Source organism: Felis catus, chromosome D1 (assembly GCF_018350175.1).
Source record: "Felis catus isolate Fca126 chromosome D1, F.catus_Fca126_mat1.0, whole genome shotgun sequence".
NCBI lineage: Eukaryota > Metazoa > Chordata > Mammalia > Carnivora > Felidae > Felis > Felis catus.
The window spans coordinates 100,721,296-100,741,097 of record NC_058377.1 but is presented as its reverse complement, the minus strand read 5'-3'; the positions used below and the strand labels follow the sequence as shown (position 1 = coordinate 100,741,097).

At 35.9% G+C, this 19,802-nt stretch overlaps 1 protein-coding gene across 1 annotated transcript; it reads right to left on the bottom strand.

Moving 5' to 3' along the window:
- Positions 1-12,652: 12,652 nt before the first annotated feature.
- Positions 12,653-13,603, bottom strand: LOC101096103 (olfactory receptor 5D18-like). Its single transcript, XM_003993318.2, has one exon. The coding sequence runs from the start codon at positions 13,601-13,603 to the stop codon at positions 12,653-12,655; it is 951 nt and encodes a 316-aa protein (XP_003993367.2).
- Positions 13,604-19,802: the final 6,199 nt, after the last annotated feature.

Genomic DNA, 19,802 nt, shown 5'->3' with positions numbered 1-19,802 from the left:
CACGATTCCTGTTGATTGAAAAACCAAAAGTTATTTCTAAAAGTAGACCTGAATGGAAAGGAGAAACAGAGAGAATAAAGAGGCTTCATATGCCTCTGTGAAGTTGACACAGAACAGTGACTCTCAACGTGTGGTCCCCAAACCAACAGCAGCCGGAGCACCTGAGAAGTTGTTAGGAATGCAAAGTCTCCAACCCCATCACCAGCTTTCTGAATCAAAAAATCTGGGATGGGGCCTACAATTCTTTTTTTTTAATTTAAATGTTTATTTAAATTTGAGAGAGAGAGACAGAACATGAGCAGGGGAGGGGAGACAGAGAGAGCAGAAAGAGAGGGAGACACAGAATCCAAAGCAGTTTCCAGAGTTCCAGGCTTCGAGTTGTCAGCACAGAGTCCAAGGTAGGGCTCAAACTCACAAACTGCAAGATCATGATTTGAGCCAAAGTTGAACATTCAACCAACTGAGCCACCCAGGTACCCCGGGCTCACAATTCTTGATTTGACAGGTCCCCAGGTGATTTTGCTGCCTGCTAAATTATGAGAACTGCTAGGCACATAAATAAGTATACATATTTATTATTTACATATACTTATATATTATAAAATATAATATTATAATATAATTATCAAATATAATATATAATTATAAAATAATATATTATATATAATATTATATATATAATTCTGTTGTTTAAAATTCAGCCCTTCTTAGTATTATTACTATTGGACTGAAATATAAACTTAGAGCACAAAAAGAAATCTTAAGAGCGAGAGAGGGAGACAAGAAGCACGGAGTACTTTGTTATGGTCCTAAGAACCATACTAAGGATCAAGATCACTTGGCATTTCAAATGGTGCCACATAACACTTAGTATTCATTTTTTTTACATATTTAATATTTTCCAGGCATTGTACAGAATTAAATATGCACGGAATTTATGAGTCAGAATAAAACTTAAAATGTATCTAGTCTGTGCCATCTGCCTAATGCTTGAGAATCCATTACAAACTCTTACTCATGAAATAATCATCTGGCTTCCATCAAAGCCTCCACTAAGGTGCATGGCCTACAGGGGTAATTTTGTAGGCCTTTCACATATTGCTTACCATGTATTATTTTAATTCATTAATTAATTTAGATTAATTAAATTTGTTATATATTATAAAATCGTAAATATATAATTAAATTGCATATTTTTTGAGAAACAGAAGAAGTATCTTATTTTCACCAACAATAGCTCCATACAAAATATGTCCTGTGATACAATGGAAATTACACATTTTCTTAACCAATAGAAGTAAGCCCTCTCCTACGGTGAGGCAAACTTGGGGAAGGTAAGGAAATTAGAGCAGGAAGCCCATAAAATGAATGGTCCCAAGATTTAGACATGAGACTACCACAGAATTAGATGGGTAATCTGTTCCATCTTCTGAAGCGTCAAGCTCCAGACTCAGCAACATGGCTGCCTACCTTTCCATGTGCCACAAGCAACCCCACACATAGAGCATCCATCAGCAGCATTTTTTTTTCCAACAGCAAGAAGGACCAGGCAGATACACTGTAAACATCCATTGTTGTTCAGGCTATTTTAATAAATGAGTTCCCTTCAACATGTGAAACTATTTGCAAAACCCTGGCTTATTAGGGACATTGTTGCTACTACTGTTCTGGCTTTTTGGCATGCTTCTTAGGTCAATACCAAAAAGTTATTCAGAAAAAGACTTGGTAGCCCAACCCTAGCAATTTCAAAGGTTTTGGTGAAAACCGATGGGACCGGATTAGGTCTGTATCCAGAGACCAGGCCTATAGAAATACAAAATCAACAAATACCCCATGATTTTCTGTGTCTTTCCCATTGCTCACTGTTGCTAGTTTCTGTCATACGAAATTTAATTCTCAAAAACATTCATGCCTCGTGAATGAAAATTAAAAGGTCTCTGACCAGAGAAAGGGGTCCACGTATAATTTTTGGAATAATCTATATGAGCTGGAGCTCCATGTTTTCTTCCTAAATTGAAAGCTACTGAAAAAGAAATGAACTGACCTGACACCAGAAGCTCTTGATTATTTTACTGAGAATTTTTTTTTTATGATCAGTGAATCTCAGGCATTTTTCTTCTTAGTAATAAAACATTCTTTACAGTAGCAACAGGCTTGAGGTGTGAAATAAAATGGTAGTATATTTCAATAAGTATAACCAGTCAAAAGGCATTTTATTTCCAGGACCTAAGAAATCTTTGGGAATTCAAAGAAAAAACCAAAAGCTGAATCTACAATCTAAACCCTGCCAAACTCTGGGTCTTATATCTGCCTCCATAACTCTGAAGATATAGATTACAGAGAATTACAATTGGAGTGTTCCTCAGTGCACCACAAATCTTACAGTTAGTTGAAACACCATCCCTTGGGTCATCGTGGTATATGCATTCTCTCTTAAATCATTAAGGATAATTACATCACCACATCTATTCCACTAATTGCTTTTAAATTTTGAATTATTGAAGTAATATGTATTAACTGAAGAAAACGTCAACTGTTGAGTTTGAAATAAGTAAGGGGAAAAAAGAACAATTGAGAAACAGCTGTTAGGAACTCAACTGCATTTTAAATTCCACAGTAAGTTTGGAGTGGAATACTGCCCCAACGCTACCTTAAGGAAAAAGAAGGTGACCATTATCAGTGAAACAATGCGGATATCATTTACCCCTTGATATGATGTGATGAGAAAGGGTTCACCTTTCTGACACTCTTAGTTCCATAATTCCAGCTTAATATGAAAAGAACCATTATGCAAACTCTTATTTGGAAGCATTCTATGGGATACCTAACCAGTATTCCTTAGGGCTGTCAAAGTCAAGAAAAAAAAAAAGAGTAAAAAAACTGTCACAGACCAAAGTAGACTGGGGACACACAGCAACTGCATGCAGTGTGGTATCCTGGATTGGACCTCAGAAAACGAAGAAGGCATTAACGGGAAAAAATAAGGAACCTATATAAAGTTTAGATTTTAGTGATCATAACATACTAATACTTCTTTTTAAAATTTTCATTTTATTGTGGTAAGAACACTTAATGTGAGATGTACCTTCTTAAGAGGTTTTTAAGTGTGCAACACAGTATTATTGACTACAAATACAATTTTGTGCCACAAATCTCTAGAACGTACTCATCTTTCTTAACTGAAACTTTATAACCCCTGATTGGTAACTCCTCTTTTTCCCTTCCCCCAGTCCCCAGCAGCCATCATTTCACTCTTTTATTCTATGAGTTTGATTACTTTAGATAACCTCATATAAGCGGAATTTATTTTTTTCTGACTAGCTTATTTCACTTACATAATGTCCTCAAGGTTTATCCAGGTGGTCACATATTGTGGAATTCCCTTTATTTTTAGGGCTGAATTGTCTTCCGTTGTATATTCATACCACATTTTCTTTATCCATTTATCTGTCCATGGACATTTAGGTTGTTTCTGCATCTTGACTATTGCTAATGGTTCTGCAATAGAACACAGAAATGGTAGTAACTCTTTGAAATCTTGATTTCAATTCTTTAGGATAAATAGGATTACTGGATCACATGGTAGTTAAATTTTTAATTTCATGAAGAATCTCCGTAACTATATCCATAGCAACTGCACCATACTGCATTCCCATCAACAGTGCATATGGGTTCCAATTTCTTCATTATCTTCACCAACACTTGTATACACACACACACACACACACACACACACACACACACAGATGTGAGGTGAGTCTTATCATTTTAATTTGTATTTCCCTGATGACTAAGTGACATCGATAATTTTTTTTCATATACCTATTGGCTATTTTCAATACCTATTTTCAATATTTATGAAAAGAAGAAACTCAAGACTTTATAATATAGATTTAGCCATTTATATTTGCAAATTACAACTATAATTTACAAAGCAGCTCTGCATATCATCTCAGTTATTTCTTGAATAAAAATGGGATTATCATGAGATTCTAATGTCTACCTTGTCAGAGAATGTACTTTCATAAAGATAATTGCATTCTGGATATTAATGATCTGGGAGTTATTGTAAGTACTCCAAGCATGTGTTGCTAATTAGAAATAGAAATTGGACCATTCCCCAGATCATTAACTCTCTGTAGTATTTGAAACTCCCTGTACACAATACATCGCAATGGAAAATTTCTGGAAGTCTAAGCTAATTATAAGTAACAGAATAATCAAAATCTGAAAATAGATTGAAAGTTTATAATTTCATGAAACAAGCTAAGGGTATAAAATATGAACATTGTCAGAAATGGTTGAAGTAATTATTGAAGCAGAAGTGATGTATCATATTACAATAAAAGAAGACAATAGCAAGTCCTCTAAAATTATGGAATAAAAGAGTGGGGATGAATCTCAATGAAATTTTAGTTCATTTTTTATAGGTTCAGTATAATCTGGCTCTCAATGTGGCATACTGATATTTGTAATATAATATATTTACAACCTGAAATACATAGATCAAATATGTAAATATTGAAATGAACTAAATAAAAATATATTAATATATATTTGTATCTGTATGTTATCTGTATATATGGGTATTCATATCTCTGTATATAGGCATCTATCAATTAATCTACAAAAAGAGAAAGATAGAAGCAGATACCTTGGTGATTATAAAATTGAGAGACCATGCCAACGTTTTTTTAATCATCAATTTCTGCATTAAAGATATTTATGATAAATTACATGAAATGGTCTTCCTTTAGATAATGCATTTTCTTAATGTGATTCCAAAGATAAATTTTAAAAAAATCTCCCACATGCTTCTGCCTGTCAACCCATTAGTTTTTCTACCTGAGGTAAACAGTGCTACCTGTTTCTGTTTGTTTATTTGTTTGTTTTGAATCATCAAGAAACTGCAGTGCATTTATATGTTCATATATACAGAGAAACGTATATGCACTCCTAACACAAATGATGCTGAATTAGGACTACTGCGTGGTTCTTGCTCAGTTTTTCTGGAACATTTTATTTTGGCAATGTAGGTATATATAAAAATGAGCTAACATTTTGAATGGCTACATGGTATGTTCTTTTTTAAAAAAACACTATCGGGGCGCCTGGGTGGCGCAGTCGGTTAAGCGTCCGACTTCAGCCAGGTCACGATCTCGCGGTCCGTGAGTTCGAGCCCTGCGTGGGGCTCTGGGCTGATGGCTCAGAGCCTGGAGCCTGTTTCCGATTCTGTGTCTCCCTCTCTCTCTGCCCCTTCCCCGTTCATGCTCTGTCTCTCTCTGTCCCCAAAATAAAAATAAACGTTGAAAAAAAATTAATAAAAAAACACTATCGATGGATAAAGAAGATGTGGTATGTATATACAATGGAGTATTACGTGGCAATCAAAAAGAATCAAATCTTACCATTTGTAACTATGTGGATGGAACTAGAGGGTATGATGCAAAATGAAATTAGTCAGTCAGAGAAAGATAAATAGCATATGACTTCACTCATATGAGAAATTTAAGATACAAAACGGATGAACATAAGGGAAGGGAAGCAAAAATAATATAAAAACAGGGAGGCAGACAAAGCATAAGAGACTTTTAAATATAGAGAACAAATAGAGGATTACTGGAAGGCTTGTGGGAGGGGAGATGGGATAAATGGGTAAGGGGCATTAAGGAATCTACTCCTGAAATCACTGTTGCCTTATGCTAACTAACTTGGATGTAAATTTTAAAAAAATTAATTAATTAAAAAAAGAATAGGGGTGCCTGGGTGGCACAGTCGGTTAAGCATCTGACTTCAGCCATGTCACGATCTCATGGTCCGTGAGTTCGAGCCCCGCGTCGGGCTCTGGGCTGATGGCTCAGAGCCTGGAGCCTGTTTCCGATTCTGTGTCTCCCTCTCTCTCTGCCCCTCCCCCGTTCATGCTCTGTCTCTCTCTGTCCCAAAAATAAATAAACGTTAAAAAAAAAAGAATAAAAAAAGAAATGCAAAAAAAAATTATTTGAGGTAATGAGTTTAAATAGAGAAAAAAAAAAAATTACCATTTTAGCGGGGTGCCTGGGTGGCTCAGTCGGTTGAGCTTCTGACTTTAGCTGAGGTCATAATCTCCTGGTTCCTGAGTTTGAGCCCAGCAAGGGGCTTGCTTCTGTCAGCTCAGAGCCCGCTTCAGATCCTCTGTCCCCCTTTCTGTCTGCCCCTCCTCCATTTGCACTCTTTCTCTGGAAAATAAATAAACATTAAAAAAATACTATCACTTATAAGCCAAACACATATTAATGGGCATTTCAGGTTTTCTAGTCTTTTGCTGTTCTAAATAATACTTTAAAAATATCCGAATGTATACCTCTACTTTGTTTTTCAAAGTATCTCTAGTATAAATTCTCAGAAGCAGTACTGCTGTGTATATTTTCTTAGGATAGCTATTACCAAATTGCTCTCTACCAGTTTTCATGCTCACCAGCAATGTGAGAGTCCTTGACTCCCCACACCTTGCTGTGGTGGGACAAAGATGCACAGTACAGATAGATCCCTCTTCAAGGAAAGATATGTTCTCCCAGCTGTGAATTCCAAGATTGACTTCAGCTCTACAGAGCCATCATGCCCATATGACAGATTATGCGTGGGTAGGGGACCTGACCCAGTGGATCGACTCTGATATATGATATGTGTGCCAAAAGTCCCCATTGGGTAGGCAGGACTTTGGTGGCTGTATCACAATCTAAGTTGTCCCTGAATTCTATTCTGCCTCCTTCCCTTTCCTTCTATTGCTATGTATCCCATGAAAATTGCATGCCAAATTCTGTCACGACATCTATGTCTGGAGAATTCAGCTACAACATTGCCAGTCTACGTTTTTTTCCCCAAATTCTTTGAGAACATTTTTATTGAAGTAGAACTGTTACAGGTGGGTAGGAGAGACACTGGTCTTTGTCTCATGGAGTCAAGGAATGAATCTCGTGGAAGTGGATAGTGAGCAAAACGATAGAGTCTATGGAGTGAAAGTACAAAGCTCTCAAGAGTGAGAGGGTCCCTACTGGGTTGTCGCCAAGGAATCTTTTCTGACTTTTTATTGGGACCTTATCAGGAACAGTTTGTGAGACTCCATTCATGGTGCTTAGCACCTGGCAGGTCTAGAATGCATTTATCCTTTATTGATTGATTGATTTTCAATAAATTTATTTATTTAAATTCAAGTTAGCTAACATACAGTGTAGTATTGGTTTCAGGAGTAGAACCTAGTGATTCATCACTTACACAGAACACCCAGTGCTCATCCCAACAAGTGTCCTCCTTAATGCCTGTTACCCATTTAGCCCATCCTCGCACCCACCTCTCCACCAGCAGCCCCCACTTTGTTCCCTGTATTTAAGAGTCTCTTATGTATTGCCTCCCTCTCTGTTTTTATCTTATTTTTACCTCCTTTCCCCTATGTTCACCTGTTGTGTTTCTTAAATTCCACATGTGAGTGAAATCATATGATATTTGTCTTTCTCTGCCTGACTTATTTCCCTTAGCATAATACACTCTAGTTCCAACCACGTTGTTGCAAATGGCAAGATATCTTTTTTTTTTCACCAAACCCAGCTGCAGCTGCAGACAGCCTCCCCAAGGATCCCTTATCTATCCCTGCCCACTGTTAACCCTTTCCCTACTCAGAACTTAAATCCAATGATGTGAAAAATTAACAGTTCAACTCAATGAATTGTTTAATTAAAAAAACCTTGCACACCTACCAACAAGATCATGTTATCAGTTATTATCAAAATATCACTTAGAAGCATCTGCTATGCCTTCCCAGTGAGTAGCCCAAAAGAGCAGCAACTATACTGACACATTACTGTAAACTAATTTGACTATTCATGAATTTTTTGTTAATAAAATAATATGATTTATACACTCTGATGTTTGCATTCTTCTTACTTAACATCATGACTGTGAAATTCCATAATGTTGTACTGAATATTGGTAGTTTTTTTTTCATTTCTATACAGTATCCAATTGAGTAAACGCAACCAAAAATTATTTTTTTAGGGATATATAAATCATTTTCACTTTGGGGCAATTGGAAATAGTGTGGTTGTGAACATTCTTGTTCCTGTCTTTGGTGCAAATATATATGCATTTCTGTTGGTTAATACCGGGGACTGGAATTATGGGTTCCTACTTCCAAAGAGTTTTCAAAAAACCTTTGTTCAACTTTGCAATCATACTCAGCATTTATGAAAGTTTTATTTAATCCATATTTTTGCTATTTGTTTTAATATATTTTTAATGTGTGTTTATGAGATTGTTTGCAAATGTTTATTGGGGTTTTTGTACTTTACTGTAAGTAGCAGCTCTTTCTATACAGTTATTACATATATCTCTTACAGATGTTCCAAAGATTTTTTCCATTCTATCCAAGGTTGATTTCCTCAGTAGGAGACCTTGAAACAAGTTTTGGATGCAAGTAGTTTGTTTGGAAGATGATCTTAGGAAGCACCAGTAACTAAGTAAGGAAGAGAGACAACCCAAAAATGAACAGGTTATTTGTGTGGATAATTGGGTGTCAGTCCCAATAAGGGCCCCTAGAAGACTGTAAAACCTAATTTAGACTTGTTCCCCCCTCAAGGAATGAAGAAGATGGGATCTTTATGTTCTCACTACCATATACTACCATTGGTTGAAAGCTATTCCTGTAGATGTTCACTGTTTGGCACTTTCACACTGGCCTATGTATGGATTGAGGGCACTCCCAGAAACAGGAGAAAAAGAGCTTTCAGAGGAGTCACAGGTATTTTCAGCAGGAAAGCATCTGAAGAAAGAAAAAAGAATTAAAAGGCAAAGACAGAAGAATTTAATAAATAACAAATATAAAATAGAAGCAATCAACAAATCCAAAATTGGAGAAACCTGATAATATTAAACTCTCATACATCTAAACAAGCAAAAGAGAGAGACAGGGAGAGAAAGCACTAATAACTAATGTCAGTAATGAAAACTGAGCATAACTATAGACCATTTCAACTTTATAAAAAACTTTTATGAAAAAAGTTGTGCCACCAACTTTGAAAACTTGGCAATGATGAGTGGGTGAGCTCCAAGAAAAAAAAAAACCAATATATGGTTTAAGAAAGTGGTCCAGGTTCATTCCTCCGCATGTCGCTGTCCAGTTTTCCCAGCACCACTTGCTGAAGAGACTGTCTTTTTTCCATTGGCTATTCTTTCCTGCTTTGTCAAAGATTAGTTGGCCATACATTTGTGGGTCCAGTTCTGGGTCTTCTATTCTGTTCCATTGATCTATGTGTCTGATTTTGTGCCAGTACCATACTGTCTTGATGATTACAGCTTTGCAATACATCCTAAAGTCTGAAATTGAGAGGCCTCCAGCTTTGGTTTTCTTTCTCAACATTACTTTGCTATTTGGGATATTTTCCGGTTTCATACAAATTTTAGGATTATTTGTTCTAGCTCTGTGAAGAATGCTGATGTTATTTAGCTAGGGATTGCATTGAATGTGTAGATTATTTTGGGTAGTAGTATCAACATCTTAACAATATTTGTTCCTCTTATCCATGAGCATGGAATGTCTTTCCATTTCTTTGTGTCTTCTTCAATTTCTTTGATAAACTTTCCAGAGTTTTCAGGGTACAGATATTCTACCTATTTGGTTAGGTTTATTCCTAGGTATCTTATGGGCACCTGTTGGGATGAGCACTGGGTGTTATATATAAGTGATGAATCACTACATTCTTCTCCTGAAGTCAATTCTACACTGTATGTTAACCAGCTTGAATTTAAATTAAAAACTTAGAAAAAGGAAAAAGAAAACAATGAAACTGACTCAAGAAGCAATTGAGATTATAATTTTCTTACCACTATTTTAAAAAGTGCATTAGTAATTAAAAACTTTACTATGCAGTTAAAAATTCTCTTATTTTTCAGTGAATTCTATTAAGGAACATTTTTCACTGAATTGAATAAGGAGAAATTCTTACCATTTCATCTAGAGAGGCCAATACAACTTTGATGTACAAAACTGACAAGGACAATGCAATCAAAGAAAATTGCAAAGCAATTATGAACACAGAATTTTAAATTACAGATAAAATATTGACACAAACTGATCCACTAATAGAAAAATAATATTCTATTCTATAACTTTTAAATTCATGTCCTCGGGAAAAGATCACTTGAGTTGATATTAGAAAATTCAAAAAATGTAAGTTACCATATGAAAATATTAAAGGAACTCAGATGAAGAAAAAATAGCTTAATGAAATTCCACATCCACTCACAAAAACCCAAAATACACACAAAAACACAGACAAATGAAGCAGATAACTTTGTTAATCTGGAAGCAGGAGGAATATACAAAAAACCTATAGAAAGCGAGATTTTAGGGAAGCTTGGGTGTCTCAGTTGCTTGAGTGTTTGCCTCTTGATTTCAGCTCAGGTCATGATCCCAGGATCTAGCCCTGCATTGGGCTCTGTGGTGAGTGTAGAGCCTGCTTAAGATTCTCTCCTTCTCTCCCTCTTCCTCTCTCCCCTGAGACTCTCTCTTAAATAAATAAATAAATAAATAATAAATCTCATTTAACCCGTAAGAAAAAAACCTACATTTTCAGGAATGGCTTTACTGGATACCATATCTTATTAGTTATGGATGGTTTTAACTATAAAACAGGGAAACATGTAGAAAATTTATATACTGTACATATAGGGACATTTACTTTATAAAAAACCTGGCACTATAGATCAGTGCTAATGGAGTGGTTTTCAATAAATATTGCTGGAAAAATATGCATCCACAAGTTAAAATACAAAATCAGCTGATTCTCATATCACACCAAAATTTAATTCCAGTTTTATCTTAGAAATACATTGAAAAGTCAGTGTAAAAGGAAAATTAAAGTCTACAATCCAAGAGGAAATAGAATATAATATAAAAGACATAATAATGTACTAAATTTAGGACAACTTAACCCATAAAATACGGGAATATCTTCATTATTTTAGAGGAAATAAATGTATCTTGAATAGGACCTTGGAAGCACAGTTTGATAAACCCTGTTTCATTAAACATAAGGAAATCTGTGTCCCTCAATACATCATCAAGAGAGTGGATAGAGAGCCACAGTTTAGGAGAAAATAGTCATGGCAATTTTACCAAAAAAAAAAAGGACTTTTATTTAAAATGCATAATGAACTACATATTTATAATAAAATACAACCTAATAGGAAAATGGACAAAAAAACAAAATAGGCATCTCACAAAGAAAAAAGAACCAAAGGGCTACTAATAACCCTATTAAAAGAAATTCAACCACATTGAAACCATGAGGAATTTAAATTATAACCACAATGACATACCAATACTCACCTATGAACTTTGAAGATATTAACATGTCTAGTGTGACCATATTAAATGTTGGCAAGAATGTGCAATCATTAGAATCACACATGATATAGGAGGAATGTAAATTAGTACACTGACTTTGGAAAATTGTTTGATTGTATCTAGTAAAAGAGAAGAAACCAGCTCTCTGTGATCCAGAACTTTCACACATAGGCACATCCGACAGAGTAAGTGCTTGCTTATGTGCAAATGCCTGTGCAAGAACATTCCTGGCAATGTTTCCATAAAAGCCAAGAAGAGGAAATAACTAAAGTCCATTAATAGTATAGATACACCAATGATGGCATATTTATTTTATGGGACATTCTTCAACAAGAAAAAATGAACTACGGTTACAGCTAATAAATTGAAACATTCACTTAAAACAAATGTTGAGCCAAAGCAGCCAGACATAATGGAATATATACTCTAAGATTTCATCTATGTGAATTTCAAAAGGAGGGAAAGCTAGCACTTATACTCTCAGACTTATTCTTAGGAGTTGTAGCTAAACTAGAAAGAAGAAGCTTTGAAGACCACAAATTCCACAAAGGAGTTTGCTCCTAGAGGTGCTGGAGAGGCAGTGATGAGAAAGTGCTTATGGAAATTTTGAAAAATGCTGATAATGCTCTGCCTTTACTTTCTTACAGAAAGTAACACATGGGATAATTATTCAGAATTACTTCTCTATATGTTTGTCATATTTTATGATTCAAGAGGAAGGATGAGAAGGGAAGAATAAGGTGAGAAGGAAGAATGGGAGCAGGGAAGGGCAACATCTTTGCAGGTTCTGAGAGTTAGGATGAAAACCTCTTTGGAGGACCATTATTTAGCACACTACCCTCTGGGATTGAAACTTGAGAAGAATTTTCATTCTTTCTTTTCTTTTAACCTGTAAGCAATTTTTTAAAGCACAGTGAGATTTAATGTCACGGATGTATATGAATGAACTAATTATCTGAATACATTTTCTCCAGTTATTTGAAGAAAAATTAGTAACCCTTAGTGCAACATATAAAAAGTATTTAAAAGTAATTGTGTATATGTATGTGTATAAAAATCAAAATTAAGGGCGCTTGGGTGGCTCACTCGGTTGAGTGTCCAACTCTTGGTTTTGGCTTAAGTCATGATCCCAGGGTTGTGGGATTGAGTCCCACTTCAGACTCCATGCTAAGCATGGAACTTACTTAAGATTCTCTCTCTGTCTCCCTCTGGCCCTTTCCACAACTCTCTTTGTCTCTAAAAGAAAAAAGAAAAAAAAAAAAAAAAGAACTCAAATTACATTGAGTGAGAAAGCAGTTTGGTATGAATTAACTTTCTGGCTGTGTCTTTCACATCTTTGTTCCTAAGACTGTAAATAAGAGGGTTCAACATGGGGATCATGACAGTAAAAAACACAGTGGCCACTTTGACCAGGAGCCACGAGCTTTTGGAGTTGGGCACACAGTAGAGAAGAAGGATGATCCCATGGAAGATGGTGATGGTGGTCAGGTGGGAGGCACAGGTGGAGAAGGCTTTCTGGAGTCCTCCAGTAGATGGCATCTTGACTATGGTGACAACTATAAAAATATAGGAGGCGAGGATAATCAGGAGGCTACAAGCCTCATTGAATGTGGAAATGACTAAACACATCCTCTGACTAAAGGAGGGGTCAGAGCAGGATAAAGAAAGGATGGCAGAATACTCACAGCCAAAGTGATGTATAATGTTGGAACCACAGAAGGATAGTTCCAAAAGAGAGTATGTGAGTGTCAGGGAACATATTCCACCCCATACATAGGTTCCAGCTACCAAGAGGGCACAGAGTTTCCGAGACATAGCCACTGTGTAGAGCAGGGGGTTGCAAACAGCCACAAACCGGTCATAGGCCATAACCGCTAACATGAACATTTCTGTAATCACAAATGCACAAACAAAAAAAAATTGCACCATGCATGCTTTGAAGGAGATACTTCTGTCTTCCATGACCAAGATCTCTAGCAGTTTTGGTGTAAATACACTGGAATAACAAATATCCAAAAAGGATAGATGACTGAGGAAAAAGTACATGGGTGTGTGGAGTTTGGGGTTGATCCTTACAACCGCAATGATGCCCAGGTTTCCCACCAGAGTGACTGTGTAGATGGTCAAGAACATGAGGAAGAGGGGTGCCTGGAGGTATGGGTACTCCGAGAAACCCAGGAGGATAAATATAGTCACAGAGCTCTGATTTCCCTCATCCAGTGCCATGGTTCTTGATTTTAAAAAATAAAGGAGAAGAAAAGAGAATTGAGCAGCGGAACTTGAGAAGGAAGAGTAAAAGGAAGTCAGGACAGGTCAATGCAAGCCAGTGAAGGCAATGGGGTCAATGCGTACACATGAGTTCTCTGTTTCACTTCGGAGTCTTACTTGACTTTTCAATTATGTGCAATTAGCTGTATCCTTCAGTACTTTAGTTGCCTCATCTGGAAAATAAGAAAAAAAATGGGACTAATCAGTAGTATTAAGTTATATAAATAACCTGTAGATGTATATGATCCTTACAACGTTGAATATCCCAGGATAAAATATAATTATATGAGCACAAAGGAGACATATAGAAAAATTAAAACAAACAAACAAACAAACAAACCTCTGAGCACATCATAGTACTCATATGATCATGTCAGAAGCCACGTTGGGAAAATTAAACACTTTTAATACATAAAGAAAAACATAACTGTAAATATCTTTGGGGGAAAATGTATCATCAGACCTTCACAATTTTTGTATTGCTGTATTGAGTATTTCCCTATTCTAGATATAGCCCATTATCAAGGACTTAAGAGTTTCTTTAAGTGGTCTGGTAAAAAATTCCATGGATGACTATATTCTGTCAATTACATACCCACCATGTGGTCATTTTGAAGGCCCAAACTACTCAATGATTTATAACTGTTTTCTAAGGGAGTATTTTGCATATAGTCTTGAAAATTTCACATCAACCCTCTTCTGTTGGTTATACAGTTTGTAGTGCTTATTGTATTAAAATGGAAAAAATATGCTTATTTATCAGTGATTATAACATGCACACACACACACACACACACACACACACACACACACACAATACGGTACTGAGAAAGAAATATCACTTACAACAAAAACCAAAAACTTTGTTCTAATGTGGCAAGTCTATCTGTAGTGGTCAATGAAGAATAAAAAAAATGTGTTAGATTAAGAAATATAAACATTTGGTTTCTGTAAAACAGCAGGAGTTTAAATATTACCAATTCCACAAGGTCAAATCCTAAAGAATGGATTCTAGAAGTGGGTGTGGAGACATAATGAACATGATCCTGCCATCTTGGACACATCTGTGAACCCGCACAACTTTATTTGTCTATAACACACAACAGCATATCGTTAAATCTACCACTAATCCAGGAACAGAGCATTAGCTATGCAGTCACATTCTCCATCACATAGAAGATTGGGTCTACCTGTTGTGAACTTCATATATTTAGTTACGTGTATTGATTTAAACAAAAGTCCTCTCTAAATTCAGGAACTTAGATTGCTTTTATTGGGTCACATTCATGCAAGTTAAGAATTCTGAGATACAATCTGCTATTATTGCCAGAAGGCTAGATAAACCCAATACATCATGGTTTAGTTGTAGAGCTTGGTCTAGTTCAAGTGAAAGACTCCCTAAATTGTTAGTCATATTCTACCTCCTAAAGAATAAGTGATCTTTGTGAGGACTCTAAACCAAGATAAGACAAGACTTAGTACAATGGAAAGGCAAAGAATTTCTGAGTATTTTCATACGTCTTGTGTTCAGACTTCTTTAGTAACACTTCCACTGCCCTTTCCTTACATTAAAGCTCCTGTCCTCACACCTAATGATCTCTCTTCAAACTCGTCAGTGAAACTATCAAAGCAGTAACCATCATACTCAATTCTATGTTTATCCTAAGTAGTATTCTCCTATCGTATTTTCTAGTGCTTTCAAAGTCCAAATGGATCTTTCTCTCTCTCTGGAGTTCACAGGATTTGAAGCTAATCCTCTCTATAAAGAGACTTTCAAATGTTTGAAGACATTAAAGTAGATCCCTTCTCTTTTCTTCTCTAGATAAACAATGTTAGTGTTGGTTTATTGTTTGTGCTTTGTTTTTCCATTTTCTTCCTCACATGGGTTTCTAAATATTTCCGACAAACTAGTCAATATTCTAGGTATAGCATGGACCCCTTTGAGCTGATATTGACACTAAGAACTAAACTAATCTTTTCAGAGATATCATGGAGTGTCAAAAGGCAATGAACTCTGCAATCTGCTTGCACTTGCTATTATGTATACATATGTGTATGTGTATATATACGTATGTATATGTATAGTTCCAAGTTTTTAAATATATATAGATATATAGATAGATAGACATAGATATAGATAGATAGATGATAGATAGATAGATAGATAGATAGATAGATAGAGCCTGGGTATTTGTACTCAAATATTTGAACTGTGTTATGTCAATTTACTGCCCTGCCAAGCTTTGTCCAGGATTTACAGTAAGCAACAAATCTCAGACATGTGTACTTGAAACATTTGTACAAAGTTGAGGATTGTGCATTTATTACTAAATTTCATGCACTGTTGACTCCTTACTTCTCTCTTCACCCCTGGCGTGGCCTTTTAGTCTAACTGAATTGCTGCTAATCTCACTACTTCTTGCCTTTACTCGAGCCACTCTGTCCACCCAGAAGGTCTTCAGGTTCCATTCGTATCACCAATCACCAGTGCCCACTCCATTCTCATTACTACTTGGGCTATTTGTTAAATTGTTGGTAAATATGCTTTCACCGCCACTTCTCAAGAGTGCACATGTTGTGTTCAATACGTGTCCCACATAAACTTTAAGTGAGAGAATTCCAGGATGCCTTAACGACCTAGAGGAGTTCAAGGTCAGGAAAGAATGCCAGGAAGTCTTGAGGAGTTCAAGAGTTAAGAGTTCCAGGTTACTCATAATGAATGTGAGACTTCCTCGCCCATTCCACACCCCTTGTGAGGAACATGCTCCCATTGTAGATTTATTAGTTCACCAATTCTACAGGTACCAAAAAAAATGCATAAAGGCAATCATTGTTAAGGTAATGTTGTGGTGATAAGCTTGTCAAACTAAATAGGGTATTGTTTTTAACTAACTTAGCTTGGTACTGGGAGTATGATTGGGATTGAATAAAGAAGCTATATCTTTGTTCACAGTGCAGAAAAAGGAAAATAAAATATCTCACTTACCTTTTCATATCAGAAACTTTTCTTATAAAATTCTACTATCAACTTTTTTGAAAATTAGCCCCATTCAGAGAAGGGGCTAATTTGAGTGGGTGGAGAAAAGACAGCCTTACATCATGTTATTTTATAGAGAACGTGAATTTAGGAAACAGATGTTAGTTCAGTTTCAGCCTATGTTGTATATTACATAAGCAACTTTAACAAATTCTTTAATCATATGAGCCTCAATACTCTCATCTACAAAATGTGGGTGGCAACACCACGCTAGCTCATTTAATGTTGAGCGCGAACGTATTAAATGACGTATGACCTTAAAATATCCAAGAAATCCTACACTTGGTTAAGATCTCCACAGATATCGGCTTCCTTCCATGTTAATTTTCTACTGCCATTAATCTCTATGAAAATAGTACGAGTTCCAAGTTTTTAAACGTTCTTGCGGTGCATATTCAGAAAGCTATTTTAAAAAGAATTGTATCTCCTGGGCTCTTTAATTTGAGATGTTTCACTGAGTCTTGGATTCACAATCGTATCCATTTCTAATCCAGCAACACAGAATCTTCATTTTCCTTTGCTTTCCTAACCCTGCCTGGTTCTTTCTGTCTCTTCTGCCTGTCGTATGTGTGACTGTGGGAAAGGCAATCAGGGAAAGGTGAAAAGAGAGAAATAGTCTAAGTGTACCTCCCTCTTCATTTTTACTATCACCAACTATCCTCTCACCTGTATATAAGATTTCCAACTGGAGTCCAGTCTATGAGATTAACTTTTGTTGACTCACACTTAGCCTGGAATGCAATGGTGTAAGCATTTTTGAGAGCATTTTATACTAAGTGAATCAAATCGAAACTTCTGCCCAGATGTCTTTAATATCTCCAGGCACTATATAACCACATCGTCTGCCATGACCATAGTGCTTCATTCACAGTGGGACCTTAAATCCTTATTGTACAAAAACAAGCATTTGTAACTCTTAATCTTCCACCATTCATCCCTCTGAAATGGCACCTCTACCCTTGTTGTACGTTGTGCCACCATTTCCTGAAGTACCACATAGCCCCACCAAAAAAACTGCTGGTTAACAGAAATGCCTTTTCTCTTCTATGTTCTTTCCACGTCTATTACCACAATGTATGTGTAGTGCCTGGCACGTTTGCTACATTTATGGGCATGTGTGTGTATGTGCATGTTTGCATGTGCGCCTTAGCTTTTTCCCTGAAGAGTTTCACTTCTTTAGGAGAAGACTTGCATTTAACATTTCTTGTCAAACCACACAATGTGTTTAGCTTAGCAATTGGAGACGAAATTTCCAGCTCAAGACAACGGTTCTGGGAATAACGCAAGTAGAATGCAGCCAGTTGAATATACACACAAACCAAGTCGAAATTGCTGTTACTCAGCTCACATAGGTGGCTCCGGCCAACAACGTGCTGGGTTCCAATGTCCCTCACATCAGAATGAAAAGATAATCCTAGGTTGAATCAACTCACCAAAAGCCAGATTTTCCTGATGCATTTTTATTGAAGACTTCCTTGCTAGTATTAATAAGCTGCCTATACTTTCTGTCTCAAAACTGAAAGTTTTGTTTAAATGTTTCAGTTCTTTGATCAGAGTTGATGTTTCTTGCAAAATTTTATTCAATAAAGATCCAAAGAAATGCCACTTTTGCAATTGTCAAGAAATTTTGGAGGGAACATAGAGATGTCCTTCAGGAGTAGATAGACCTGGAAACTATGTTCCATGATGGTGTTTGTTTTATTCTAAGTGCCTAACCTTGGGGGCACAGACCTCAGGGAATCCTGACGGTGTGTGCTATAATGAGCTACAAACAAAATAATTAGAGGGAACTTCCTCTTCCTCAGCTCAGACTATAATTTCTTTTAAATCATTGACATGCGGATCTTTACATCTTAAAAAATAATGTGCCTCTGTATAGAGGTTATACTTATTAAAATCATGAAAAATTATAGTCCTATCTATCCCACTGACTCCAGCATACTTATAGCTGCTATGATATGCTTTTTTAGTCTCTTGATTTTGCTTATCTGTTCCTACATGAATTTATATAGAAACACACTTAATATTATACTATGTATATATGTATATACATATGTATATGTATGTGTGTGTATATATATATATATACATATATATATATATATATACACATGTATATATATTTTACATTCAACTATTAAGGCTTATTGTTTCTTATATGCTGAACATGCTTGCCTTGAGCTGGGGGCTAGGATATGTTAGTTAATCATCATCTTGGCTATAAAGCCAGCTGTATTCTTTAGTTCAGCCAGAAAGGTCATAGTGCTAATATTTTAAGTCCATCTATGTTATTCTTGTACCTCTAGGAATATTTTCTAGGCCACATATTAGGAAAGAAAGAAAATTGTGTTCAATATGGACCTGTTACGTCACAGGCCTTGGGCAGAAAGAAAGTCACATTTATGCCTACTACATCTAAAATTTTAAAGGAAGAGTAGCATATAAATCCATGGGTAGAAAAAAAAATAGCCCATAGCCATCATGTAACACAACCAGTAGTGAACAAATATATTGTCTAATGTGTTTAGCTTCACTGTTAGAACGTCTACTTTCAGGCTGAACGTACAACGTGAGGCTTTTTGAAAATCACTTTACATTACATTTGTGGAAATAAGCTGCATATGTAAGAGCAGTTACCAACGTAAAAGAATATCATGTTCTAAAAGGATTTTTCAACTCTTCACTTTTTCTTGTTTTTATTTTGTTTTCCACTGAGAAACACAAAACTAATTAAAGTACCAAACCCCAAGTTACATAACTTCAAAATCAATATTTAAAAATTATATATTCTATCGCCTCTTGGCCTTTTGGCTAAGATCAAGTGTAAAAATTATATATTCTAGTTTTTAACCTTAGAAACCTTACTGAATATACCAAATATTCCATGATAACACGCTCAAGCTTCCTAACTTATTTTTGTGTTCTTAAAAGATCACACACACGCAGAGGCATGCACACAGTGAAAGAACCTGATGGAACATTTACTTAGGGCCCTTGGTTGACAAACAATTAAAAATTAAAGTCAATCCTTTGTTATTGCTATGATAAACAATGAGTGATTATAATTTTGTTATATTTCCCTAATTTACACAAGATACCTGATTCCCCGTAAAGCATTAC